The sequence below is a fragment of the Xiphophorus maculatus genome, chromosome 1 (assembly GCF_002775205.1).
Source record: "Xiphophorus maculatus strain JP 163 A chromosome 1, X_maculatus-5.0-male, whole genome shotgun sequence".
Taxonomy (NCBI): domain Eukaryota; kingdom Metazoa; phylum Chordata; class Actinopteri; order Cyprinodontiformes; family Poeciliidae; genus Xiphophorus; species Xiphophorus maculatus.
The window spans coordinates 18,363,042-18,390,122 of record NC_036443.1 but is presented as its reverse complement, the minus strand read 5'-3'; the positions used below and the strand labels follow the sequence as shown (position 1 = coordinate 18,390,122).

General features: G+C 38.0%; 2 protein-coding genes across 2 annotated transcripts; one reads left to right on the top strand and one right to left on the bottom strand.

The window, feature by feature from the left end:
* Window positions 1-7,395: 7,395 nt before the first annotated feature.
* Window positions 7,396-15,755, bottom strand: spata2 (spermatogenesis associated 2). The gene is made up of 3 exons (XM_005801661.2): window positions 15,678-15,755; window positions 13,879-14,681; window positions 7,396-12,879 (listed from the first exon to the last, which is right to left on the bottom strand). Exons 2-3 carry the CDS (start codon window positions 14,221-14,223, stop codon window positions 11,524-11,526), a joined length of 1,701 nt encoding a protein of 566 aa, XP_005801718.1. The 5' UTR covers window positions 14,224-14,681; window positions 15,678-15,755; the 3' UTR covers window positions 7,396-11,523.
* A 1,402-nt stretch (window positions 15,756-17,157) lies between these two features.
* Window positions 17,158-23,785, top strand: rnf114 (ring finger protein 114). The gene is made up of 6 exons (XM_005801660.3): window positions 17,158-17,354; window positions 17,904-18,054; window positions 18,238-18,344; window positions 21,615-21,729; window positions 21,834-21,941; window positions 22,032-23,785. Exons 1-6 carry the CDS (start codon window positions 17,218-17,220, stop codon window positions 22,095-22,097), a joined length of 684 nt encoding a protein of 227 aa, XP_005801717.1. The 5' UTR covers window positions 17,158-17,217; the 3' UTR covers window positions 22,098-23,785.
* The last annotated feature ends 3,296 nt before the right edge of the window (window positions 23,786-27,081 follow it).

Sequence of the window (27,081 nt, the reverse complement as noted above, 5' to 3'; positions counted from 1 at the left end):
TCTTCTAAAAACATTTCTTCAAAAGTGGGGAAGTGAGACCCCAATGACTCCTTCTCCAATGACTTGCTAAGTCTCGAGTCAGAAAACAGAGTTTTCCTGTGAGTTATTTAAGCAGCCGTTACTGTAGCAACATGTGAAGCAGCTTGGCAGGATGTTATCGGCAGTGCAATAGTTGTTGCTTTCTTTCCTTCCTGCATCCCATGTTTCTCTGCTGTTCCCTGGGTAACTAATTTATACACTTTTGTCAGTGTTGCAGAACTTGTTCATCCTCACAAGCTGCAATATCCAGTTGTGGTTTCTATACAGATCTATAACTTTTGTTGATATAAAAAACATTTTATCAAAGATATAAAAAGATATAAAAAGAACCTATATATATATACAGTATATATACAGTACATATAAAAAAGAAATTCCCTTCTCACCCACCGCGGGTGGTTCTTATCCTCTGAGCTCGGGTCCTCTACCAGAGGCCTGGGAGCTTGAGGGTTCTGCGTTTTTGGACTGAGACGTCTGATGTTGTTCCTGGGATCTGTTGTAGCCATTGGTCCAGTTTGGGGGTGACTGCCCCGAGGGCCCCGATGACCACAGGCACCACTGTGGTCTTCACCTTCCAGGCCCTCTCCAGTTCCTCCCTGAGGCCCTGGTATTTCTCTAATTTCTCGTGCTCCTTTTTCCTGATGTTGCAGTCGCTTGGTATTGCTACATCTACCACAACGGCTTTCCTCTGTTGTTTATCCACTACGACAATGTCTGGTTGGTTCGCCATTACCATTTTGTCTGTCTGGATCTGGAAGTCCCACAGGATCTTAGCTCTGGCGTTTTCCGCCACCTTTGGGGGTGTTTCCCACTTTGATCTTGGGGTTTCCAGGCCATATTCTGCACAGATGTTTCTGTACACTATGCCTGCAACTTGGTTATGTCGTTCCATGTACGCTTTCCCTGCCAGTATCTTGCACCCTGCTGTTATGTGCTGGACTGTCTCAGGGGCCTCCTTGCACAACCTACACCTTGGGTCTTGTCTGGTGTGGTATATCTGGGCCTCTATTGCTCTGGTGTTTAAGACCTGTTCCTGGGCGTCCAGCTTTTTCCAGCCATTGGTAGGATTTACTGATATCAGCCACTTGGGTTATTTGCTGGTGGTACATCCCATATAGGGGCTTGTCCTCCCATGATGGTATCTCTGGCACCTCAACCTCCGTTCCCTGTTGTCTGAGACATTCACTGAGCACATTGTCTGTTGAGGCTTTGTCCCTGATGTATTTATGGATCTTAGTTGTTTACAACTAAGAAACAATCTTAGTTGTTTCTTCCTGGACTGTGGTTCTCACACTCACTAGTCCTCTGCCTCCTTCCTTGTGGCTCGTGTACAGTCTCAAGGTGCTGGATTTGGGATGGAACCCTCCATGCATTGTTAGTAGTTTTCTAGTCTTAATATCCGTGGCTTTTATCTCCTCCTTTGGCCAGCCAATTTTTTCCAGCAGGGTATCTGGGTAATCAGGGTAATCAGGGTAATCAAACCCAGTAACCCCTCTCGGCTTGATGAGCTCGGACTAGAGAACCACACTTCTCTAGTCCGAATGACATCCCAATGTCCGTGCTGTAGATCCTGGTGGTGTGGATCAGTGAGTCGATGTCTCGCTCACTCGCAAGTGCAAGTGGTTTGCAGTTGGCTTCAAGGAAGTAACCATTCCTTCACCAGTCTTTGCATGTAACCTCTCTGATTAGGGTTACTTGAGTAGTAGCATTCCAACAGATCCACATTTTCATCTCTCGCCCATTTCCGTCTTGTTCCAGTAGCCCATTTGTCATCAAGGTGCTCTGGTTCCCCAACACCTGACGCAGACCTTGTTTGGCCGGGTGACGTCTGAGCCGGCATGTTATGCATTTTAGTATCTCTCATGGTATGAGGTAGGCAGTAGCTTGAAGGGTCTTGCCTAAGGACCCAGACTGGAATATATATTCCATAACACTGATGGAATAAATTCAAGTGCACATCTCCTGAAATTACTCTGTCACATTGCAGAGGTACTTTTCCTCGCCCATATTTCCACTGCTGTAATTCATTGAGGTGTGGCATCTGTTTATGCAGAACCCACCCAAAGTCCTGCAGCAGCATTTTAATCAAGATGAGGTCTGAATCTGAAGCATGACTGAGCACAACACCATGATTCTTTCTCCTTTGGCATTTTGGTTTTAGGAATATCAGCTTCAATAGAAGTCTGCTTTTTATTGTTATTTCTTACTTTTTTTTTGTTTTGTTTTGTTTTAAACCTGAGCACAAAAGTTAATTGATCAAACCTCTCACGAAAAAAGATGGTGAATTTTTCCCAATTATGTTCCAATATATAAAAACATCATAACTATATAACGGTATACTTGTAAAACAATTTCACAAAGAATGTGACTTTTACATTGGACCTTAAGTTAAGCACCTGAAAAGAAAAACCTCTATACTCTGAACTTGTGGAAATGTCAAAAGCTTTGACTGAATTTTCTTTTTTATATAACTTTAGAAAGTCCTTGGTGATAAAAAAAAAAGACCAAATCCACAAAACGGGGACCAAAGGAAATCGTAGTGACATTTTTCAATTCTTCCAAGTTTTTATTTTTCATGTTATTTTTTTTCTTTTTTACAAATTGCCTTTCCTTTATTTTGAAAGAATATCAGTAAACAGAAATGCTTTCAACTGACTCCAGCAAACCTTGAAAAATATACCTGCTACTAAAAAGCTGGAAAAGCATTTTTGATGAAAATGAAACAACCCTCCATTCTACCTCCTAGATGACTTGTCAGCTACGGTAAGTTCCCAGTTTATTCTAAATGCTCTTATAAAATTTTTATAATGTAATAAGATGCAAAAAAATAAATCACAATTACAGATGCAAGAGAATTTTATCTTGTTGGTGTTAAGAGCAAAATATTTCTAAACTAGCCTGTGGGAAATTAGATATAATGAAGCTGAAGATCTCAGTTCTTTTCACTAAATTTATGATCCACTTCTGTAATTTTAGAAATTAAATACATACTACAGGAGTTCATACTTCTTACTGAGACTGGATTTTCTTCAGGAAATCGTGGTATAAAGTAGGGATGTACGGTAATCAATAAACTTTTGTGCTAGTTTTAAAAGAAATTGTGCTCATATAGCTTCTACAATTTTAAAAAATGTCAAATTTTTCCCTTAAATAATTTTGTTCCGTGTATATATGGATAGAATGTGGTTCATAGTAATCAAGCTTTAAATGTAGGAGGTGATAGAGTATAGAAAACAGGCTTGGCCTTTTTGGTTACATATCAAATATTTTGGCAAAGCGGAAGTTGGTGGAGCCTATGACATATGGTCGAGGACCACTTTGTGATTTTTTGCAAACCAAAACGCATTGTAGATCATAATTTTGTCTCTTGGTTAATTGAGGTATTTGAATTTTCAGCTGCCTCATTTTTCAATTTCCTAGACTGTTATATTCACATTTCCCAGCATTTTCTGATTACTTGCCCACAGCTTGCAGAGTAGAAGAAGATTGAAAAACAGAACAATTACAAAAGGGTTCCTTGCTGCACTGGGAGAAGGGGAACGGCCATAAATTGTAGGGGTTGTTTGTTTAGTGCAGTTGGCGTGGAACCCTAAAACCTGCAGTCAACATAGAGATTTAAGCTGCTAGGATCAGATCATATTTTCCACCCAGAAACCTGATGGAAAATATGTTAAATATCCAAACCAGAACAACTTTTCAGAGCTGAGATTAAATTATTGGTCATCCTTGGATCAAAAAGCTTTATGTTCAGCAACACAATGTATGACTTACTTGAAAAAATATTTTCATCTGACAAAATATAACAAACAGACCTTAAAGGACAGAAAGAAAAATACCTTTCAAGCCTTGATGAGCGAGTACAAGAGCGGATATTAGCCTTTAGTATGCATGAAATAGAGGCAAGGACACATTTGGAAAGCATTTAAGTTTTATGATTAATATTTTTTTATGCTTTCCAGCTTCGACGACAATAGCTTGGAGGGAAAAAAATGTCAAATAAATTGTTACAGATATGGTTAGTGAACTGGTTTCACTGGATTCATTCTAATAAGTGCCACAGTAATATAGTAGTGTCTTTTTGCAGCAAGAAAGTCCTGGGTTCAAGTTCTGGCCTTGGTTCTTTTTGCACAGAATTTTCATGCATGTGCGCATGTGTGGGTTCTCTCTAATCTCTCCATAGGTGTGAGTGTGCATGAATGTGTGTCCTCTTTGTCTCTGTGTTGCAATAGACTGACAACCTGTCCAGGGTGTAACCCTGCCTCTCGCTCGTAGGCCGCTGGAGATAGGCACCAAAACCCCTGGCGATCCTGCAAGAATAATTATGTTTGATAATTAATTAATTCATTAATTAACTAGTGGATGGATGGATGGATGGATGGATGGATGGATGGATGGATGGATGGATGGATGGATGGATGGATGGATGGATGGATGGATGGATGGATGGATGGCTGGATGGATGGATGGATGGATGGATGGATGGATGGATGGATGGATGGATGGATGGAAGAAAAAAGAAAGAGAAACAGAAAGAAAGAAAGGAAATGCCACAGGTGGGTACATCTGGTTTATATACATTCTACTCAGACAGACAAGTGATATTATCACCTATGAAGTACAAAAGTATTCACACTCTAAAATATTCCACAAGTCATCCTATGATAAATACAGCAGCAAAATAGATTGTGTTTAGGGATCTTCAAGAAAATGGGGTTGATTATTAATTAACGTCACACTTCTTTGACATAATTTCTCAATTTCAGATTTTTTTCTTCTTCACAATTATGTACTGCTTTGTGTTGACTGATCAGATAAAATTCCAAGAAAATATATTAAAGTTTGTAGCTGGAATATGTCAAACTGTGAAATTTTTTAAATGGTATTGGTATTTTTGCAAGAAACTGTAGTGAACCTGCTACAAGAAAAGATGTGTGTATTTTAAGATAACTGTCATAAGTCTCCTTAAAATTACTTTTAAAAAAGAATGGCTAAAATCTTTTTCCAAGTCCTTATGGGTAAAATGATACTGGCTTCACAAGCCAGTGTATTAACTTAGAGAATTGCAAAATAACACTTTTTCACTTTTACTTAGGGGCAAAATACAATAAAATTGTATATCTTTGTTGAAAATAATAACATGTTCTTATACTGTGTTCTCACTCTATCCTTATACTTTTAAAAGCTAAAATGTGTGCCTTCAGTCTCTATCTTTTTGTCTTGCTGCTCTGTAATGTTCTCTTCTCAGTATGTCTCTGACTCCCTCAAGGCATGTAAACGCTGTTACTCAGCACACTTCTGACATGTCCCAGAGGAAAGGATGATGCAAGGACACTCCTCATGCTACTTCAGCATTTCAGTTCCTACAGAGATCTCAATAACATCCATCGCTGCTGTTACCCTATTGGTGAAAACCCTTACTGCTATTCAAAGCAGTTGCTGGAAGCAGGTGCATTATGATTCCCAGTTTGTTGTGTTATTATGGTTGGCGGCACATTCCGTACTCCGGTTTTTATTTGCTAAATCTCCCTGAGCCATCTGCAAGACAATCCAAAGGATGAATAAATTCGAAAATGTCTCTGTTAAAGTAAAAAAAAAATATCCCACATAAGCACAGAATAAGATATGTTATGCAATGCAAATATGAAAAAGATTTTATCTGATCCAGGTTGCAAATAATGACGTTTTTTTAACTTTAGTAATCCATAAGAAAAAAAAAACAAACAAAAAAAAAAAACAGTGCACTGTAGAACAGGAAAGTAAAAGTTCCCAAACTGTAGTAGACAACAAGTTCTCTGTTGATTCTGATGAACATTTGTTTGTTTGTTTGACAATGTTATCTGGGGTATATATGATAATAAATTATGAATATCAGTCCTCTTTAACATTCAAACACTTATCTGCATTAATAAGATGCATTACCTTCTGAATACAGCATTTTCACAGAAGTACAGGGGGCAGTCCTGAAGTCCTTCATTAACTATTGTGCAGTATGTTGGAGCCACAGCTTATCTACAGCTGAGAGGAAGTGGTTAAATAGGCAACTAAAGAAGGCCAGCTAGGTTGCCCCCTCAACCCAGTGCAGGTAGTGGGAGACAGAAGGACTCTCGGTAAAATAACATCCATGATGAACAATGTCTTCAACTCCATGCATGAACCTACTGCTGAACGGGAGAGCTCCCTCAGTGGCAGATAAAATTATCCTAAATGCACAAAGGAGAATTACAGGAGATCCTTCCTTCCAGCAGCAGTCAGATTCTACACCCATTACTGGCAGTTGGGCAATTATTCAGTCTGTTTTACTCATTTTTAAATAACATTATTACTGTTATTGCAGGTCTGTACTGCACTCATATGTATTGTAAACAGTCTGTCTTTTTAATGTTTAATACACATGCACATTATTTACATTTAAGACAAAAGCATTATACTTAGTTTCACATCTCTTGGATCATGAGAAGGATATTTCTATTTCTGGTAATTCTTCCATCTATACATATGTTGTTTTTTAAATTACTTTTGATCTTTTGTGTGAACCTGTATGTCTTAGTGCTGCTGTAAAATCTGAATTTCTCCCCTGTGGGACAATAAAGGCTATATCTACTCCACAAACTATATTTATATTCCACAAAAAAAAAGTCTTGTTTGTTGTCTATCGCCATCTGGTGGTCAAGTTTGGAAAATTAAACAGTGAAGGATGATTGAGCAGTGAACAGTCCAAACACCTTGCAGCAAAAGGTGCTGGGGTAAAAGGTAGATCAATAACCAATTTACTATCTAGCCATGAATTTACAGTGAACAGGGCATCCTGAGCTTTCCAGTGATACCCTATTTGAAAGGCTTCAGACTTCATCTTCCATATTTTATGCTATGATAGGAAAGCAGTTATTTGCATGTTTTGGATCATTTTAAGTTTTCCAGACTGAAGACTTAACTTTAACTTAACACTGCAGTTCAATAATTGTAACATATTCATCACAAATGATGAATAAATGATGATTTATTCATCATTTGTGAAGACTACCACTTCCTGTTTCTAACCAATTTTCTTTTGGTATGGAGGCAAGAGGCCTGAATGAAGCAAAAAGGACTTTACTCTTGTCAAATAAAGGTGAACACTAAGTAGATACATGTCTTCATTTGAGTTTCTTTTTTAATTCCCTCGTCTACTTGGCGATGCACTTGCTCAGGTCTGATATATATACACAGCCATCAACATATGGGTTCTTGAAAAATCATTGTGGTACAGACCTCTGAAGGGAATCCATATCCACGTGAAGATGAATGACAGACACCAAAATGCAAATAAAGGTCTTCATCAAAGCAATACACTTGTGTTTTTAGAATTTTATTCTTCAAATTATTTTGTAAAATCTCATTTACATTTCTTTTTCCATATATATATGTATATATTTATATATATATATAATATTCACCAATTAACAGTTTTGGCTATTTTCCCTTTCTACCCCATTTATGCCCACACACTGATCCTAAGTTAAATACCCCTTCACATACACATTGTGCAATGATGATCCTTAGTGCCAAGGTAGGTGGGTGGGTGTTTGGGGATGGATCTGAACAGAGCATGCCAGGAGAAAGGCTACAGAAACAAGGCATGGAAATGAGGCAGCCTAACTACAACACCTGTATGAAAACCAGTAAGATAACCACACAAAAGGTAAAGGGAGTATCTTCTTCCACAATGTCTTAAGTAATTATGGTGCAAGTCAGACCAATCATGTTAAAGAAATTGATGTATAACATCATAATTTCTTCCCAGAAATCAGCTATTTGTGTTGATAAATGTAAACTCCACAAAGTCAGTTTTTCAAACTTCTGAAATAGAGCCAACTAATCTAAAGGCAGCCCTCAAGACTGTTTAGCCCTTTGTAGTGACCAACACAAGTCATCAGTCTATTGTTTACAGTCAGAGCCACATCAAATGGAGTGTAAGTGGCCATCTATGTTCATTTTCTTCACAGGCTTCTTAAAAAGCCCACAATCTACAGACAAAACTCAACTTTAACAAAAAATAAAAAGTAAAAATCACAGGTTTATATGTTACATTAGCTTCACATCCAGACAAGCCATACAATGTATTTGTTTCCACTCCAGTGAGAGTTGTTCTTCATTTGGCAAAACGATCACTCTTGACACATGGCTCAATACTTCTGAAAGTCCTCGGTGATGCTGGTTATGAATTGCAAACAGCTACTAAAACACGATTACTCTGAAACATTTAAAAAGGCTTGATTGGATGGAAAAAAAATTGCACATCTCCCCAAAGGTCACAAGACTTATTGATACACTAGTTTAGATGAAGTTGAAATCTCTTAAAGACCCTTCCATCTACTTCAAACTGATATCAAAACATCCCTTTTGATCCGTTTTAATATGTTTAAGACAACACCTGACTTTAGCTTTTAAGGAAAGGAACAAAAAGGTTCAAAATTAGACATTGCTTCCTGAATCCAATGTCAGACAAGGTCATTACAACACATCCCATGTACAGGTGTACAATATTCTGCTTTAAAAAAAAAAAAAAGAAATCAAGATGCACTTTAAAAAATATCTATAACCTTCTGTACTTTTAATCCATTTTTTCTGAAATCCAGAAATGAACTTTACATTTGGAGTCTGGAGATTAAATAGCAATGCTGAAACAACAGATTGATAAAACATAGTATCTGACAACATTAACAAATAAATCAAAATATTCTATGATAAGAGAGCTATACAGTCTTAAGGCATTCAGAGGTTAATCATGACAGCACATGAAGGCTCGAGCAGCCCAAGCAGTCTGTCAAAAATAAATCAGACTAACTTTTATTTTTTATGAGAAGTGACTGAAAATTAGCCCTTGGTAACTATAGACTTTTTACATGGAGAACAAGAGTAAACACCACACGGACCCATTCAAGCATGGGCTAATGTTTAAACCGAAGCAGCATATCTCCAACACCCAGCTATGAAACAGATATAGCAAAGGGGCTCCGAGTGTTTTACAGCAAGCTGAAAGACTTCAACTAGTTAAATCAATGTAAACTTGCAATAAATGTGCTCAAACTTTAGATTTCAGTTAGAGATGCACCAATAAGGTTTTTCCAGGCCAATTCCGTGTTTCCGTCTTTTGACATTTTACCTATAAATTCTGACAGCTTCCAATTTTTTTCTGCACAGCAACAAAAATAAAATGTGCAATAGCTTCATTGACAGCAGCTGTAGCTTTGAAAATAATGGAAATAAAACATTAACCCTCAATCTTTAATTTCTATTGAGTGCATCAAGCCACATGCTGATTGCTGATGCATTTCTACACTGAATTAACCAACCGATCATCCTTCACAGCACATCAAGGGAAAAGTATCCAGATCTAAAGTCTGACCTCGTTGATTGGTGCATCCCCGAAAAGTAGTGTAGTAAAAGTCTGCTTTGCAAAGCTATTAACGTTAAATACTTCTATAATAGAAAGCAATAAAGTCTAAATTTATTATGAGACTCTGAGCCGGTGTCAGTGCTGAGCTGAACTGCAACATAAGTGGTTTCTGTTTTTGCCAATCCAACCAAGAGAAAAACATAAATGCAACCCAGTTAAGTAAGGAAAAGTAGAAATTACAAATTAAAATTGTTTTTGCTACTTATTAAATGGAGTCAAGTATTTGGAACAAGAATATTCTACACAATTCCTCCTTCACTAAATAAACATCTGAACCTGATTCCATTTATAATACATTTGGATGGTTTTCTGAGGTTACCGCACCACTTTTTAAACACAGACAACTTGTTAATTAAATGCTTTGTTCTGTTTATTTTTTCCTCTGAATATTGAGGCTAGTTTTAATCCACAATGTCAAACTGGGTGTAAGCTGATATGAATTGAGGTAGACAGAAACCATTGAGGAGCATAAATCTTCCTACTGCCGAAAACCAACCAACAGTTTTACATGTGTTAGTCACTAGACATGTTTACAAGCATTAGATTTCCTGTGACCCCACTTGAAGCTGAACAAGAGTCACTAATTTGCGGAGGAGGCATCATGAATCATGTGGGGTTTGTGGGAAGTAATGAGAGGGACGAGGCCTGAAACTGACACCAACGGTCTGATGGAAATCATCTTCAACATCTCGAGTTCACAGTAGCGTTTAAAATTGATCCAAAGAAAGAAAATTACAAATATTTCAGGGTAAATTTACAAGGCATAATATTTTAAATAGAACATATGTCTCTTCAGGATATCTTCTACCCCATATCAACATATGTAAGATGTACATCCAGAAAATGCCAGACCTCATGCCCATTTAACAGTCTCACATTGTCCTAGAGAACAGAGAGTTACTGACTTCCAGTGTGTTTACTTTTTTTCCCAACATTTTTCAAGTTTTCTAAAACATTACCTTTAAATATTAGGCAAGCTCAGGTCTTTTCTACACATACATACACACACTCATACATAAATATATACTTATGTCTACTTGTGTATATATATTAATATATAAGAAGAATTTTTAGCTGAGAAGTTAGGCAAAGTGTATAATGTTCATCGGGGCAGATTTGACTAAAATGAGATGAAGTTTAACTAATTTGTCCAGTTTTCCCCATGCGGAGAGTAAAAAACTAAGAACAGTGGGAAGCGCAACGTCAACACAGGATGACTGAAAAGCACGTCATCTGGTAAAACCAATAAATAGAGAAAAGGCTTACAACTTTACAAGGCAGAGAGTAGGCATGGGCCAGTTATAGGTACTGAGGTATAAGACGGTGTTACAAAATGGAAATTTTAAATCTAAGAAGGAAAAAAAAACATTTGCCTCATTCTGTTCCTTCATATTAAATTCAAATGTCAGTTCAAAATACTTTATTAATCCCAATGGTAAATTCAAAGTTATATTTTATAATAAAGTTCCTATAATGAGATGCCACTGTGACATTCCCATTAAGCAGCTGGCTCCACGTGCAGATAGCCTGACTAATTTTGTTACACTAAAGAGCAGAATTGTAAAAATATTGTATTATGCACAGTCAACACTTAATAACTACTCAAAAATTTAACAAGTGTAAAAATAAATGTAAAGATATCTATAATGATCAATGTCTCATTATTTGAGCCACATTGGGAAGAACTAATGCTTCTGTTTTAATTGATTATATCATGTTTAACATTTTATTGTTTTCATTTTCTGTGTGCGCTCTATCATGGTGTGTGTATACCATGACAGAGCTGCTCATTACCCGAGATCATCACAGCGTGAGAATCTCACACCGCCCCATGCCTAGCGGAGAGCTGGGTTAATGACATGGCTCTGTGGTATGTGTATTCCATGGGTCTACTGTCAGCGAGTGAGAATGTACAAGTTGGAGAAGAAACCACTAGATAAAATCAGAAACCAGAGAATGAACTATGTAAGCCAAGCTTAAAGCAATAGTGCAAAACTACATTAAATGTTAAGGGATTGTACTGAAGGGGATTACTCCGCCTGCCTGCTTCATCGATACACTAGGTGTGATATGGTGCCAGATTTAAAGTTGAGCTGATGGTTGGGCACAAAGTTGTGCTGAGGATTCTTTCGTGTGCACACATCTTTCGCATACAAGCCCATGCAAGAGTCACACGACACCTTAGAGCAATTTACGCAGGTGTGTGATGCGCCTGGCTTGTTGCAAAACCCACATCGTGACCCCCCAATACTTATGCGCTCCGTGCTCCCTGCCTTTGGTGTTGTCATAGCAACTGACTTGCTTGGAAACAGTTTGGTGGGCATGAGGGGTTTTTCCAACATCTGGGGGTGAGGATGGGGATGGGAATGAGAATGGGTCAGGGTTAGAGGGTGTGGATGGAGATGCGGGTGAGGCTGGGCGTTGGAGTAGACCGATAGCTTTTCCTTCACAGGAATGTATCCATCAAGGGGGCGTGGGGATTTCGAGTGGTAGTCCTGGAGGCCACAACAGGGGGACGGATCTATATCGTGGCAGGCGGAGCAAAGAATCATGTCACACCTCTGACAGGATGTCATTGTGGAGCATCCCAGTCCACAACCCTGACATTTCACACTACCATGAGCTTTGAGAAGCCAGCCATCTCTGGCATCACGTGGCTCTCTGGATGGCGGTCGAGACGGAGTTTGCCTTCCTCCCGTCCCGACACCACCTCTCTCTGTGTACAAGTCAATGTCATCTAAGGAGGACATATGGTAGGACGTGTAGGGGTCAACTGGAGGAGGCGACTGCATGGGGAAAAAGTCTGCAACAGGGCTGTAGGAAGGTGGAGCAGCAATAGAGAAAAAAGATGCAGAGGTGTTGGGCCTGATGATCTCATCCTTCATGTCTTCCTCTGTGTCCACAAACAGAGGCTCCTTCCTTAGACTCAGAGATGCCTTCAGGATAGGCTTGTTGACTGCTGGGTGCCAGTGACCTGCTCCATCTGTAACATCCACAGACTTGGACGGTCGGCTTCCTCGTCTCAGGTGGTGGGCATGAGGCCTTTCTATATCCAACGGTCGAACAGACAACCGAGCGATATCTGCCCCGAGGCTGTCTCGTCTGCGCAGCGCCTCAGCGCAACCAGCTGCATCATCTCTACAACCCCGGCGGAGCTCCAGAGCTTCCAGCTCCGAGGCGGAACCGCGGGCGAGAGCCACCACCTCCCCTAGAAGACGACACTCTGCCTGAGCCAGGAACAGCTCAAAGGCTAACTGGCGGAGATGACTGCTGTCTCCTGGGTGGTCCAACAAACGGAATTGCGAATCATGTTCACAGGTATATCCAATGGTACGCATTAGCGTTCGGAGTTCGGCATCAGAAATGGCAGACTGCAGGTGGTACACATAAGGGCCTGTGAAGGTCTAAAAGAGAGAGACATCTGTCAAACACTGGCACAATATAAAATAAACATCAGTTCATGGTGTGATTTTTATCCTTAATGCAATTGGTCTAAAAATCAGCATGACCACAGCTCAATCTAAAGATTCATAAATCAAAACCACTTAAGTACATTTTTAGATATAATTTGTAATAAGGAAAGTACTGAATTGCAATACATGAGCTGAATTTGCAATGTTAGATGTAAACAAACATACAAGGATAGAAAGAACGTCAAACTATTTCCTAATTCCAGGTTCTTACAATTCTTAGGATACTGATTGCAACCAGAGTTTGTTCTAAAAACAAATGAAATACTTTTTGTGTCTCTTTTCAACATTCAGAATGCAAAATCATAATCATTTTAATTACCGAAAAGTTACGGATGTACAGTATGTAAAACCTTACTTTGATCAATTTTCTGGAAACTAATGGGTAAAGACAACTACAGTGCCCCTTCAAGAGGAAAACACAATCTAAATACAGACAAAATAAAAATTTTACAACAATCAAAATAAAAATAACTGTTTATAGTTCCTTTTCCTCCCTAAATGCTGGTCTGGGAACTTCTGGGAAGTCTCCAAAACCTTGCTTAGAGTGAAGCTTCTGGATACAACCTAGCAGTCCTTAAAGTATTCAAGTATTCAAATAAAAAGCTAATTATTCTGACTTTATTTTAGATTCACCGTCTCAGGAATATCTGCAATAACTAAAATAACAATAAGGACTTAAACAAGAAAATATGTTACAATCAATGCATTTACGTGATCAGAAATCACCATAAAAAATTATGAGGGAAAAAAAAGCTCTGAAACATGAAACCTTTTTGAGCTGAAACTTTGAGGTAAGAATCTACCAAAGGTGTAACCCGATGACTGTCTGGTATTTATTAAAAAGTAGCTCACACAAGTATTATTCCAATACTAAGTCTTATTATGACACCTGTGATATATAATAAAACTATGACAATAAATTACACTCACCTTTATACATCGAAACTCTTTCTTCCAAGGGAAGAGCAGGAGGTTGGTGCAGATGGTTTCCAGAGTGTGAAAGGCCCTCTCCAGACTCTTAAGGTTGCCTCCTCTCTGGCATCGGAGCGAGTTCTCCACCATCTCGTAGAAACGGACCATGCGAAATCGCTGACCAGGATCTGGCTGATAGGCTCCGAGCAGAGCCGTCGCTGTGGAGAGTAGTGCCTCGCTGTCCTTGTGTCTGCTTCTGTCTCCCTCCAACGTACTTCCAGTTCCCGTATATCCCCCCTCCGGACGCCTTTCCAGTGCCGTCACATACCTCCGGAACAGGTCCTCTCTCAACTTGGCATCCATTATTTGCAACAGACAATCATTCAGATACCAGAGAGACCCTCAGCTCTTCAGGCACGCCTCGATTGGAGATGCCACATTCAAGCACCATTTTAGGTGAGCATAATTTACCGTGCACATTGGCACACACTAAATTCCAATGTTCTGGAGAGAGAGGAGCAGATAGACTCAATAGCCCATCCTCTAACCACAAAAAACTGTGTTTTGGTAGCTTTCAGTTGGCGGAGCAAGGCAGCAGCCTGTATGGTTGTCTTTGTCTGGGCATCTCTTCTTAATCTCAAAGAATAACTTGTTTCAAGACAAATAGGTCTGTGTCACACAGACAGCAAGGAGGAGATTTGCTCTCTGGCAATTCAAAGTTGGATTTATGGAGTCCCTTTGCTTCAATATTTGTAGAGTTTGAGGTCACTCATTCGGACAAGTCATTCTTAGCTGAATGGTTCTTCTCAGAAATTTCCAAACTGAAAAAAAAAAAACGCAAAGGACGATTACAAAAAAGGCAGTTTTATCACACATATCAAAATAAGAAAAGGCATGCTATATGAGTCTAAATATAGAGCCAATTGGTACAGTCTTGATCTGATTATTGGTTTCAAGGTACAGTTTAAAATCTTTTCAAGGAGAAGACAAAAAAAAGTCCCACAGTATTCTCTTGTATGGACCAAAAGTAAGGCAGTACAGCTCTGTAGCATGAGTGGGATGATGAAGATGCACTGCGTGGGTTCCTGAATGTTGGTTAAACCACCGATACAGCTAGACTGATTCAATTACCGTCATGTTTGTAACAGCTACACAGATTTGGATAGTTCAAGTATAGATAAGCACATTTAAAGGTAGAGAGTAACACACTTATTTGTTTAAATTTGTGCAAGTGAAAATGTGGGCTATGGCAAAGAGCAATTACCTTTATGAAGCTATTCACTTACAATCCCCAAAGTTATTAATGTAGGAATTCTAATGTGTAGTTTATCTGTTTGCAATCGTGTGACTGTTAACCACAAGGAAGAACGTACTTGTCGTTCTTTCGCAAGCTGGCTATACCAGTTTCATTACAGATACAGTGAGCATCATGTAGCCAGCTAGCACGCAGTGTTAACATTCCTTTTCACTGCGTATATCAACTGCGACAGCATCAGTAGCCGTATACAAAGACCAGGAGAAAACACAACAGCAGCTTTTTCGTGGATTCTCAATCTCAACCCCGAAAATAGCAATCGAGAAAGACCCTAAACTAAAAGAAGCAGTGAACGCCCATTTCATCACAGCTGCCTAGCTAACGTTTGCTCCTAGCTAGCAGGGCGTTCCATCGTAACCAGGATCTCTTTATCGGGTTTAGAGAGTCATTTATCAACACAGGAAGATTATAAAACAAAACTTATGTGATTTACAGTAAATGTGCTTCTCATAGGGAAACCCGCCGCCTTTTGAACAGAAACCTCGCCACCCGTGTACCTTACCTTAAGCAAATGTTAGCCTGGCTAGTTACGCCTCCTCAGCTGTTGAAAATTCCCTTCATCGCAATGCGCATGCGCTCAGAGCGTCAGCATCGTGTGACCCACGTGCTGAGGAAGAGAGGGCACTGTGAGACACAAATATAAAATCAGTTTCTAACAAACTATATTATTGATGTTTTTTGCTTGTTCAGAGCAAAAACGGCATTAGGAGATCTAGAAAAGTTCTATTTCGTTTTTATTTTTTTATTTCAGACTTTTTATTTTCCCTTTTGAATTTGAATGGCTATTTGTATAGTTCTGATTTTTTCAACAAAAATAAAACAGCTTCAACAGTGTTCTTTATTTTATTTACTTTTTTATCTGAAGCTTGATGATAATAGTAGCAAGACAGTCAAGACGAAGAGATGAGATGATTATGTGAGATGGGAAAAGGCAGGTTTTCTGATTGACTCAGATCAAAACAATATATAAATGGAGAGAAGATCAGCACTGGTTGTAATCAGGGGATTATTTGTGTTGCCCCAGAATATCTATAATCTTCCCAGTAGTGCTAAATTAATTCTTCAAGATAAATTACTGAGTTTATGGAATTTGTCGGGCTTGAGAGCTACAACAAATTAGTGCATTAAAGTCACCAACTTTAACCAATGTCAGAAAAGACTTACCAAATACAAATAAGACAATTTTTTTGTGTACACCCTTGTACATCTTCTGGATATATTTCTTTTGCTGAGATTCATGCTGACATGTCAAACTGTAAGGACAAAGGTATAGCATAAGAAAATCCCTTGTAGTTATTAAAACAGCATACGCCGATTCAAAGAAATGTACAGCTCAGTAGGATAATTTAAAAATGTACAAAGTATGAATGTGCAATTAATAAAAAAAGCAATACTGGACTATTTAAAGTGAAAAAACTGTGCAAACAATTGTGTGCAAAATACCAGCAGGAATGTTATTTGAAATGGAAAAAGCTACAACTCATTGAGTTTGTTAGGAGCAGTGATGGCTATATGCTAACAGCTGAAGGAGTTACAAAAACACTCTTTAGTTCACCTATGCAGAAGTTCAGAGCTCTCCAGTTCAGCAAAAGTGTCATGCATGGGGTAGGAAACACTTTTAATTCTATATAATTTAATTCTACAATTAAATTATAAATTCTATAATTTGGATTCTTTCTCTTGTTTATGTATGCATTATATATATATATATAATTCATACATTTTTATATAGGTAGATAGATTTTATTACAGACTCAGAGTCCAAATTACATGTAAAATGTATATCAACAAGACCCATTTCATCTCACCCGCAGATGAGTTAGATGAGGGTCACCTGCTAAATTACGGGCAATAAATAAACTGGCAGCTTAAACTGTGTTACTTTCAGTTGTGACATGTTTACAGGAGTACAACATCTGCTGTAATGTTGTCGTGATTGTAATTCCCGAAGCTCCGCCCCTCGCGCTTAAAAAAGAACCCAAACCCAGTGACGTTTTGTTACAGTTGGTGTTGCTGGGGACTTAACACAGTGAAGAAAAGAAATGGCGATGCTCGGAGGTTTCAGCTCAGCACAGCCCAGGAAGAGTGTCCCTGACGGGAGCAGCGACATGTCGGATTTCGTTTGTCCGGTTTGCCTTGAAATCTTCGAGACTCCTCTAACAACACAGTGCGGTCATACGTGAGTATTTCGTGCTAATTTTACATCTCCCTCCCCCTATCCCACGTCTGCTACCACCAACGATGCAACGACAGCAGTTAAAAACAATGAGAGAAAAGCGATGGCGTTAAAGACATTGTTGGATAAAGTCTCAAAACGTTAAGCGTTCCTTCGTCTGCTTTTTGTCGAGACTATGCTGTTCTGCTTTGTCCTAAAATTATGTGGAAAACCCCATTAAAACCTGCTAAATCAGTTTCAGTTTTGTTTACATCAAGAAGGAGGCCTCAGTCGGGAAATGTAGTCTTATTTTCCATTACAATGACTGATAGAAGTGCTGTAAAAGACTACAACTCCCTGCGCTTTCTTGAGTTTGGTACTTTCCTTCGGTTTTACGGAAAGCTCATGTTAGTAGCATAAAAAAGAAATGACTCCGCTAACAAAGTGTCTGAATTATTAATAAAAGAATAAACAAAAGCTAGATTTGAATAACAAAACCCTAAAACATATGATATTCAGGTAATTTCCTTCTGACCACACCACTATCGCATTCTTTCCTCTGTTTCCTGGCAGGTTCTGCCAGAGCTGTTTGCAAGAATGTTTGCGTCCACAGAAGCCTGTGTGTGCTGTATGTAGGACAGCTGTGACCAACTGGACTAAAGCTGCTGATTTAGAGACCCTCATCCACTCGTCTGTGGCAGCTTGCAAGGGATGTGGAGTTCAGGTATGTTTAATTGAAACTCGAGTAAGCCAAGACTATCGCCAGCTTCATGTGAAATATATTTGAGAACACCTGGTGACTACAATTTCTATGTTCAGTTTGAAATTGTAATAATTGTGTTAATTACCACAAAGACTGACTTCTTATAAACATAACAAAGTGGTATGTTATTTGTTTCTTTACAAGGTTGGTTTGTCTCAGATGAGGAGCCACACAGCTGCTTGTTCAAAATACCAGGAGTACATTGAGGAGGGGGTGAGGAGCACTGCCCAAAGTCAGCCTGCCATTATCAGGTGAGGGAAATGCTGCACAATCATTGCTGTTATATGGAGGGGGGGACATCATACTGCTTCACACTAATTAGAAGAATAAGAAAATGTTTTGTATCTAATGATAGCCTTTTGTCTGGTTGAATAAATTTAGGGCTGCACTGATATACACTGGCCTTAATTTAGGAGCATAGTCTTGTTGTAACCCACTTCTACATTCCCTGTTGCAACTCCATTGATTAGAATGGCAGAAAAAGTTGCACACACAACAGGGATAACCACAGCCTTTAGAGGATTGTGAAGGATGGAGGGGGGTAAATTCACAAACCTTGGACCGTGGCTGGAGTCACCACCCAGATGCATCTGGGACATGGGGTAGCGCTTAACCAGAAACAAGGTCACAAGTGTCCTCTTCTTGGATGAAAGTAAATATAGCATTGCATTTGGTCCTGGCATCTGGGAAATTGGTAGAGAGACACAGATTCCAAATTTGTAGAGGTCCAGTATGAAGTTTCCAGAGGACTGAATTTTATGTCATATTAACTGCAAACCATAATCAACATTAAACAAGTAAACACTTGAAATGTATCACTATACTGCATGTAAAGACTTTATGAGTTTCAGTTTGTTAGCTGAATAACTGTTCAATAATATTCTAATTCAGTAAGATATCCTTTCAGACATTTACTGTCTCCTTGCCCTGCGTATTAAGGACAGTCAGCAGGAGTTATAACCGAGCCATATCACAACTGTGTGAAAGGACAGTACTTCAAACACACTCAACTGCAGTAGAGATTATGTCATAAGATGTCTCTGGTTCCAGTAAGCTGTTAAGTTATGAGGGTGTATTTAAAAAAAATAAATAAATTGGAATTACTTTTTGTTTTTAATCCTAGAAGAAACATTGACATGAATGTCTATAGGATAAATAACACCAACGGTTAAACTGTTTGCACAAATGATTCCCTCACTGGTACTGTTTTAACTTTTAGTGTTGGAGAGGGTAATACTGAATAAGCAAAGTATTTGTTTATTCAGATAGAACAGGCAATATTCACCTATAGAAAATATTTGCCTATAATTGCAAAATAACTTTTGTTATCTTGGTTGGCAAGGCATCGACATTATGCTAAAGTAGTATTTTGATTCTTTTTCCCTTTTTTTTTTTTGGTTTGTTTTATGATTTTTTTTTTCTTTTTTCTTGAAATAAAGGGTGAAAAATATTCACGTAGGATTTTATGAGCATGTATTTTATGTTGAGATGGGTCAAGATATAGTGGGGAAAATTTAATGTAAATGTTACAGAAATACCAGTTTATTGATTGCACTGATTGCAACTGATTGTAAACTTCAAGAAAAACTGATGATAGTTGAGGTTGTTGCTCTTCTTTTTCTACAGTCAATTTATTGACACCATAAATAAAAGCTGCATTTTTGTTTTTATTGGAAACTTATTATTAACCTCAAGTATAATAACTAATTATTATTATTATTTTCATATTTGCTGCACAGTTGTGCTATTTAATTAATCCATGGAATAATCACATTGAAAGTCTGTATTTTACAGGTATGAATTTGATTTATTTATTTATTTTTTTAGGTGTAGACTGCATGCAAAGAGAGATTTAAAGATAGAGGTAGAAAATGCTGGCACTTGAGAAAAGGGAATTTGAAACCAGGTTCTTGACAAACTGGTATTTTTGCTTACAGTTAAATATTTGGGGAGTGAAGAAAGCAAAAAGCTTAATGCAAGGAAGTTCCAGAATGTATTGCATAGTAAAAAGTATTTTTGCCATACAGTTGAAATATACACAGCATTAGTACATTTAAATCCCTTTTTGGTTGAAGATGCAAGTCAGTAAAAGAAAAATGTAAAATGTGCATTATAATAAAAGTGAAAGTAAATCTGCTTTTTTATCTGAGGTTGTATAATAATCTGCTGGTGTTGTTAAGTGGCCATCTTTGAAAGCGCATTGGCTCAGGCAAGTGACTCAAGTTTAAAGCTTAATGAGCACCGGTAATCTTACTGTATCCTGCTTATTTAAAATGCTTCTTTAAATAATACATTTTTTATGTCAGAATTACTGAGGTATAGAGTTGCCAATGAAGTATTTATTTAGGTCATTTGGTAAAAAAAAGAAAAAATACTATAAAACAAAACAGATTGTTTTATAGCACAATTCACAAGTATACAATTTACCAGGAAAAAATGAATAGTATATATAGAAAATGACAAAAGGAATATATTGGAAGCATAGAAGTATAATTAAATGGGTATGGTGCTTCTTCGCTGTGTGTAAAAGTATGGAATTTGATTTGAAGTATTTTCCAAGTCTGGATAAGTATGGAAAAGAAAATAGTCTAAGAAAAAAATATTTGTATTTCCAGGCTCCATTCCCCATCCCGTACTCTCTGACTTCCTTTAATCGCCCCTTTCCTTTTGTCTCCTTTTCTTTCTCCTTCTTGCATGACATTCTCTGTGACTCCTGTTTCTTCCTCTCCCTACTTTCCTCTTTTTCTTCATCTGTTTTGGCTTTCCTTGCATTTCTTCCTGTCTTTCTTTCCCTATCTCACTTTCTTTGTTGAGTCCTTCCTTCCTCACTACCGCCCTTCCTTGTTTTCTTCTGTCCGTCAATGTGTTCTTTCACCCTTTTTAATGCTGCCCTCTATCCTTGTCATTCTTTTCTTGCCTTTATCTTTAGCCCATTAATTGTGCCCATCCTTTCTAGCATGCATTGTTCTTTCCTTCTATATTTCTCTTTCCTGTCTTCCTTGTATCCTCCTTGTCTCATTCTGTGTCCGTTCCTCACTTCTATTGCCTCTTTATGCAGTAGTATTCTTGGTGTCCGTCCTTCTGTTTCTTCTTCCTCTCTTTCTTTTCTTTCTTATATAATTTTTTATCTGTCTATACATTTTCCCTTGTTCTTCCTTCCTCACTCCTATTTTTTGTTTCTTTGGTGTGTCTTCCATTCCTTCCTTTTTGTCTGGTCTATGCCTGTGCCATAAATAAAAGTTTTCTCATGTAACTAGTGACTGCCATCCCTTTATAGGGAATACATACATATTTTTTAAAAAGAGCTAAATGTTTGGGGAAACTCTGGGAATGTAAGTCAAGAAAACTATGGATTTTGTTTTTACATGAAAAATTATGCACCATCTCTTTTGTTGTCTCCCAGAAGTTTCTTAGTTTAATTGGCAAACCGAATTCATAAGAAATTCAGCCTTACACTCCAGTTTGTTGTAATCATGGGTAAAAAGACTGATCACAGAATTATTTCTATTCCCGTTCTTCAGCCCGGTGCCAAACCGCTTCACTTTCTCCTGTCCCTTCTGCAACTGCCCGAACCTGGATCAGGACAGCCTAGTTGAACATTGCACTACCCAACATGCACGGGATACACGCCAAGTGGTGAGAAATCCACAGTTATGTGATCCTTTTTGTTAGTTTTGTTTTTCTCTTTAATCATGACCAATAAATTGTTTATGGTTGCTTTGTTGCTCTCATTTTGTAAGGTGTGTCCTATCTGTGCCTCAATGCCTTGGGGAGACCCCAACTACAGGAGTACTGACTTTTTCCAGCACCTGAAGATCAGACACACTTTCTCCTATGACACTTTTGTTGTGAGTACAACACCATCAGCAATAGACTTCGGTTTTCAACTAATCTCTTGTGTGACGTTTTTTTATTTCTTCTTTTGTGGTGTTCTGCAGGATTACGCCACAGATGAGGCCACTATGATTCAAGAGGCTTTACAGCGTTCCCTCATGGACAAGTGAAGTGTGAGGAACAATGTAGCAGCAGGGAAAGAGGAATCCAGAGAAGAGAGCAGGAGATTGTCTTGGAAAGACAAAAAAAAAAACACACTGTATCATCAATTTATCTATCCAGAGGACGGTTGTACTGAATCACTATGGATAATTATTATTTAAAGGGCACATTGGGTTGCATCTTCAAAATCTAAAAGATTTAAAATAAATCAATAAATAATGGTATGTGATTGAAACATATTGTACTGTTTGATTTAGGGCTGGAGTGTTTCCAGTGTGATAATCCTTTATCTTCCCTTCTACTGAGTCTGTGTTCTTTGTAGTTCGTTTTGCATCACTTTAACTACTTTTCAGTCATTTATTTAGTAATAATCTAGTGTCGTACGACCAAGAGCTTTCAAAGTTGTTGGGGGCTGAGAGGAGGGAAAAAGAAGTCTTGATGTTATGAGAGGGTTCGACCACTAGGTGGCTCAATATCGCCAACAAACTTTATGAGGGAATGTTGTCTAGCAACAGTAATAAATGATGTGCTAGCCAAGAATGGCTGTGCTTATAAAATAACCGCCGAGAGAGAGAGACAAAGGGGTATGTTTAAATCTATGCTGTTTCTGGTTGGAGTGTTTTTTCCATTTTATTTTCCAGGATGTGCTGAAACGGATAACTTGTGTAGGGTCAAACGGAACCAGAGATGGTGGTTTGCTTCATTGTAATGTTCCTCCCTTTGTGTCTTTGTGCCTTCTAGTAAATCTTATTTCTGACTTCTAAAGTTAACAGGGCTAATCTAGATCATCCTGGGTACTAGCAGATCCAAGAAGGTCGGCATCAATTAGTTGTGTGGGTCATTTTTTCCCCCCTAATTTTTGTGTCGGTTATTTTGGCCAGTGGGGGGCACTAGAGTTCTACCTTTCCCTGACAGTTCTAGTTGTGACAACACTAGATCAACCTAAATTTCATTAAGTGTTTTTTCACATGCATTTTCATTTTGCTCTTTGGTTTTAAGTGCATTATACGATGGCATCACAGATATACAAAAATAGGTTTTAGTGAAATAATTTAGTCCTAGTGGAAATACAATGAATACAACTTTTAAATTACATGGTGAGGTATTATAACTTTAAATGTAAAGTGCTGTGACGTGTTGCTGGAATAGAAACTCGTAATAATCCAAAATACATTGCTTTTATATCTTCAAAATCTTAGTTCTTATATCGAACGCCACCCAAATATTGCTTGCATGCAGGGTTAGAAAATTCCAGCAGTGGTTTGTGTTTTCTAGGGCTGGGCAGGGTTATTTTTATTTTACTTTATTTTTGTTTTGCCTGTATGCTTTTGCTTAATTTTTTTTTCCAAAAAGTTTTGATGTCTCAGATCAATTTTAGACTGTAATACAAATTTTTACATGGAAACAATGCATTTTTGGTTTACCAACTGATACGTGAATATCCTTGCTAGCAGATTAAGTAGCTCCCATACCGAACCCTTGTGTTTTTTTCTTTTATCTAGTGTTTGGTCCTACTTATAAGGCCTGTTGTGAACGTTTTTGTCCCCCTCTGATGTAGTAATGTTTTTATTTTACTATACGTTTCTAATGTGTGATATTTTCCCCCCTTTTCGCAATATACCTTTGTTTTTCTTTCATCAGCCCTGCTGTCAGGGTGTGCTAAGTCCCAAGAAATTAAAGATTTTTAATTATTTAAGCTTTGGACTCTGATATCAGGTGCTGTGATTTATACCTATATGTATTGGAGGTGTGTTTGTGTGTGTTTCAATCACTGATTACAGTGCACTGCAAACATATTCATACCAATTCGTCTCATTACAGCCACACCCGTCTATTTAATATTCTGGGATTTTATGTGATAGCCCAACACAAAGTCATACTTTACATTCAAGTACTGACCCCATGAGTCAGTACTTTGGGGTATGTGTGTGCCAGCTCTGCACAGTTAGTCTGCAGTTTTCTCCATTCTTATTTATAGTCTGGGTCAAGATCATAATCTGTGAGCATTTTCAGGTCTTGGCATACATTCTGTTAGGTTTATGGTGGGGTTTTGACTGGCTTATTCTAACTAGTAGATCAGCTGGGTGTCTGGTGTGTTCCTTGATTTTTATAATGCCCTAACATCTGTATATTTTTATTTTATTAACTCATAGGCAGGTTCATTGGAAGGGCACCAGACTAAAAGATGCTGAATACAAATGCATGTCATACTTTTCAGGACATTTTTTTTTTCGCTATTAAAGCCATGTGTCAATCTGAAGTCACGCCTGTGTGCTTTGTGTTGCTTGGTTTGGTTTTAAATGTGCAATATATGGAAGTTGAAGTGGTGCAAACACTTTACAGTACATATTTAAAGGAAATCAATGCACGAAAGAATAGTCATGGTTAGCTTTCTCTGTTAGAATTAAGACAAAAATTGCTTCACAGGGAAGAAACTATGGAAATAAGAGCTTTCTATAAACCTTTGTTTTATTTTTAAGAAATGAGGACATCATACTAACAATGTTCTTGCAATGTAACAACTTGCTGATGAAACTTTGGCTCTTCAGTGTACACTGTCCACGGGGAGGGGAAATTCTCACATCTCTTTCCTTTAGAGCCTTCTGTAGCTCTAATCACTGCAGCTAAATAATACTACGGCTTTATAGCTCTACAAAGAACCTTATAAACCTTATGTTTTCTTACCCCCCTCCAATCAGGTTTTTGCTCCTGGCAGACACAGGAGTGATGTTAGCTGTGAGAGAACTAACGAGACACTTGAGTGCTTCTGGGCAGGAAGGAAGTCGCATGGAAAAACATGGCAGAAAGAAATATTTCTTGTCTGTTTGGTGGTGCTGCCTAAGAGGGAGAAGGGAGCCAAAGGTGGCAAGAGAGAAAAGGAAGAAAGCACAGGGAGGGGAAGGAAGAGAAGGGAAAACATTAAATAAAAATTTCATAAAGTTCTCTGTGTTGTTTCTTTGATGAGAGCATTAGATGGTAGAGTCTGCAGGCTCTATGGAGGCAGCAATTAATGCAACATGTGCCCAAAGGGATGACGCTGGATTGTTTTGGATTAAGAGTACAATGCCACTACTAATCAAGACATTTCTCCACAGCTCTTGTTTTCACTCAGTGTAATGTTTTTGTCTAGCTCTCCTTTGATGGTTTAAAAGGCAAAATCATTCAATCTGCAAATTTGGATCCCTGAGCTGGTCGGCTTAAACAGGCAGAACAGGTACAAGGGCCTTGCAAAAGGACGTTTTTGGATAATGCACCAAGAACACTTTCTTTCTAATTCAGACTGTTTCGGAAACATTGCAGTAAACCGGTGCTATAATTATATGGAGGTGGAGGTGCTGTGCAAAGTATTCACCTCCTTGGATGTTTATCTTTATTATCGCTCTTACAAATCAATCATGATTTAAAAAAAAACAAGCAAAAACACTCTTTAATGTCAGAGTAAAAACAGATTTCTACAAAATAAAGACACAGAAAATATTTCATATACAAAAGCACTTAAATATTCACCCCCTTCAAGTCAGTATTTAGTGTATGCACCTTTGGCTGCAATCACAGCATGATGTGTGTGGAACATGGACAGGTCTTAATCAGGATTGCATATCTAGACACTGAAGCCTAACTGCATTCTTGCACGCTAAACTGTTCAAACTCTGTCAGGTTGCGTGGAGAACAGCTGCCATAAATCACGTCCTGCCACAAATTCTCTATCAGATTGAGGTCTGGGCTTTGACTGATCCACTTGTTGTCTTCAAAGCATTTCCAGCCTTAGCTGGATGCTTTGTGTTGTCTTGATGGAAAATAAATATTCTCTTCCAGATGAAAACAAAATGACCTCGAGGATTTTCTTATATTTTTGCTGCATTCATTTACATTCACATGCACCGTAGTCCTATTTCTTGATGATGTATTTAACTGAAGTTCAGGGGATGTTCAGTGCCCAAGAGATTTTTTTATATCCATTCCTTGATCTATACTTACTAAGTTTTTCTTTGATTTACTTGAATTGTTCTTTTGTCTTCATGCTGTCATAATATCCAGGAATACCGATTAACCAGTGAAATGACTTCCAGATACAGGTGTCTTTACACTGCAATCACTCACTGCACTCAGTTGATCTCCATTCTACACATTGTGAGACACTAACACTAATTGTCTGGACCTCTGTTGAATTCGGTCAGTCAATTTAAAGGGGATGAATATTTCTAAATATTAATTTTATCTTACATATTATTATTCAATTTTCATTATTTATGTAGAAATCAGTTTTCACTTTACAAGGGTTTTATTTGTCAAAAAAGATTTTATTTATCATGACTAATTTGTAAAATAGGTAAAAGAGTAACACATTCAAGGAGGTGAATACTTTTTATAGACAATGTAGAACAAAACCAGGTAGAATAAATTCTTTCTACCACAAGTTACCGTACTGTGTTTATTTATGGTTTTTGGAAAGATATCAGATTATAGTTTTAGTCAGAAGTTTTACACTTATTAATTGAAGAATTTGATTTTATGCTTTCAACGAATTTTCTTTTTTGAGTTTGAGTAACAGCATAATGACTTTAAAATACATTTCGGTGAACAAGTTTGAATTTAGCTGTACATTTTCTCCACTCTATGGCCCCGATATTAAGGGCTAATTCAGTTTATTTCTTTAGGGCTAATTCACAAATGTTATTTCCAGGCACTTTACAAGACAGACGGATCCAATTTCCATCCACAAATATAAAGTCAAATCAATACAATCATATAGAGTCAGATTGAATTATATTACATTCAGACTGCATCCTAATTATAACACAGTGCAATCAAGATCATTTGATTCTGTCAATTGGTAAAAGGTTTTCCTTTCCAAGGAAGCACAGTCAACTGAATTGAGTCTTTGATTTACCCATTTACCCTGTAATATTTGGATAAACGTCTCTAAGCAAGTTGCAGGGAACCCACAAATTCTTTGTGGCTGCAAACTTGGTGTTGGCATAATTTTGGCTG

Coding starts and splice junctions, on each gene's coding strand:
- rnf114 (XM_005801660.3), top strand. CDS start 17,218: ATGGCGATGCTCGGAGGTTTCAGCTCAGCACAGCCCAGGAAGAGTGTC. Junction 18,055..18,237: donor GCAAGGGATGTGGAGTTCAG/GTATGTTTAATT, acceptor TTTCTTTACAAG/GTTGGTTTGTCTCAGATGAG. Junction 21,942..22,031: donor TCTCCTATGACACTTTTGTT/GTGAGTACAACA, acceptor GGTGTTCTGCAG/GATTACGCCACAGATGAGGC.
- spata2 (XM_005801661.2), bottom strand. CDS start 14,223: ATGGATGCCAAGTTGAGAGAGGACCTGTTCCGGAGGTATGTGACGGCA. Junction 12,880..13,878: donor AAGAGTTTCGATGTATAAAG/GTGAGTGTAATT, acceptor TCTCTCTTTTAG/ACCTTCACAGGCCCTTATGT.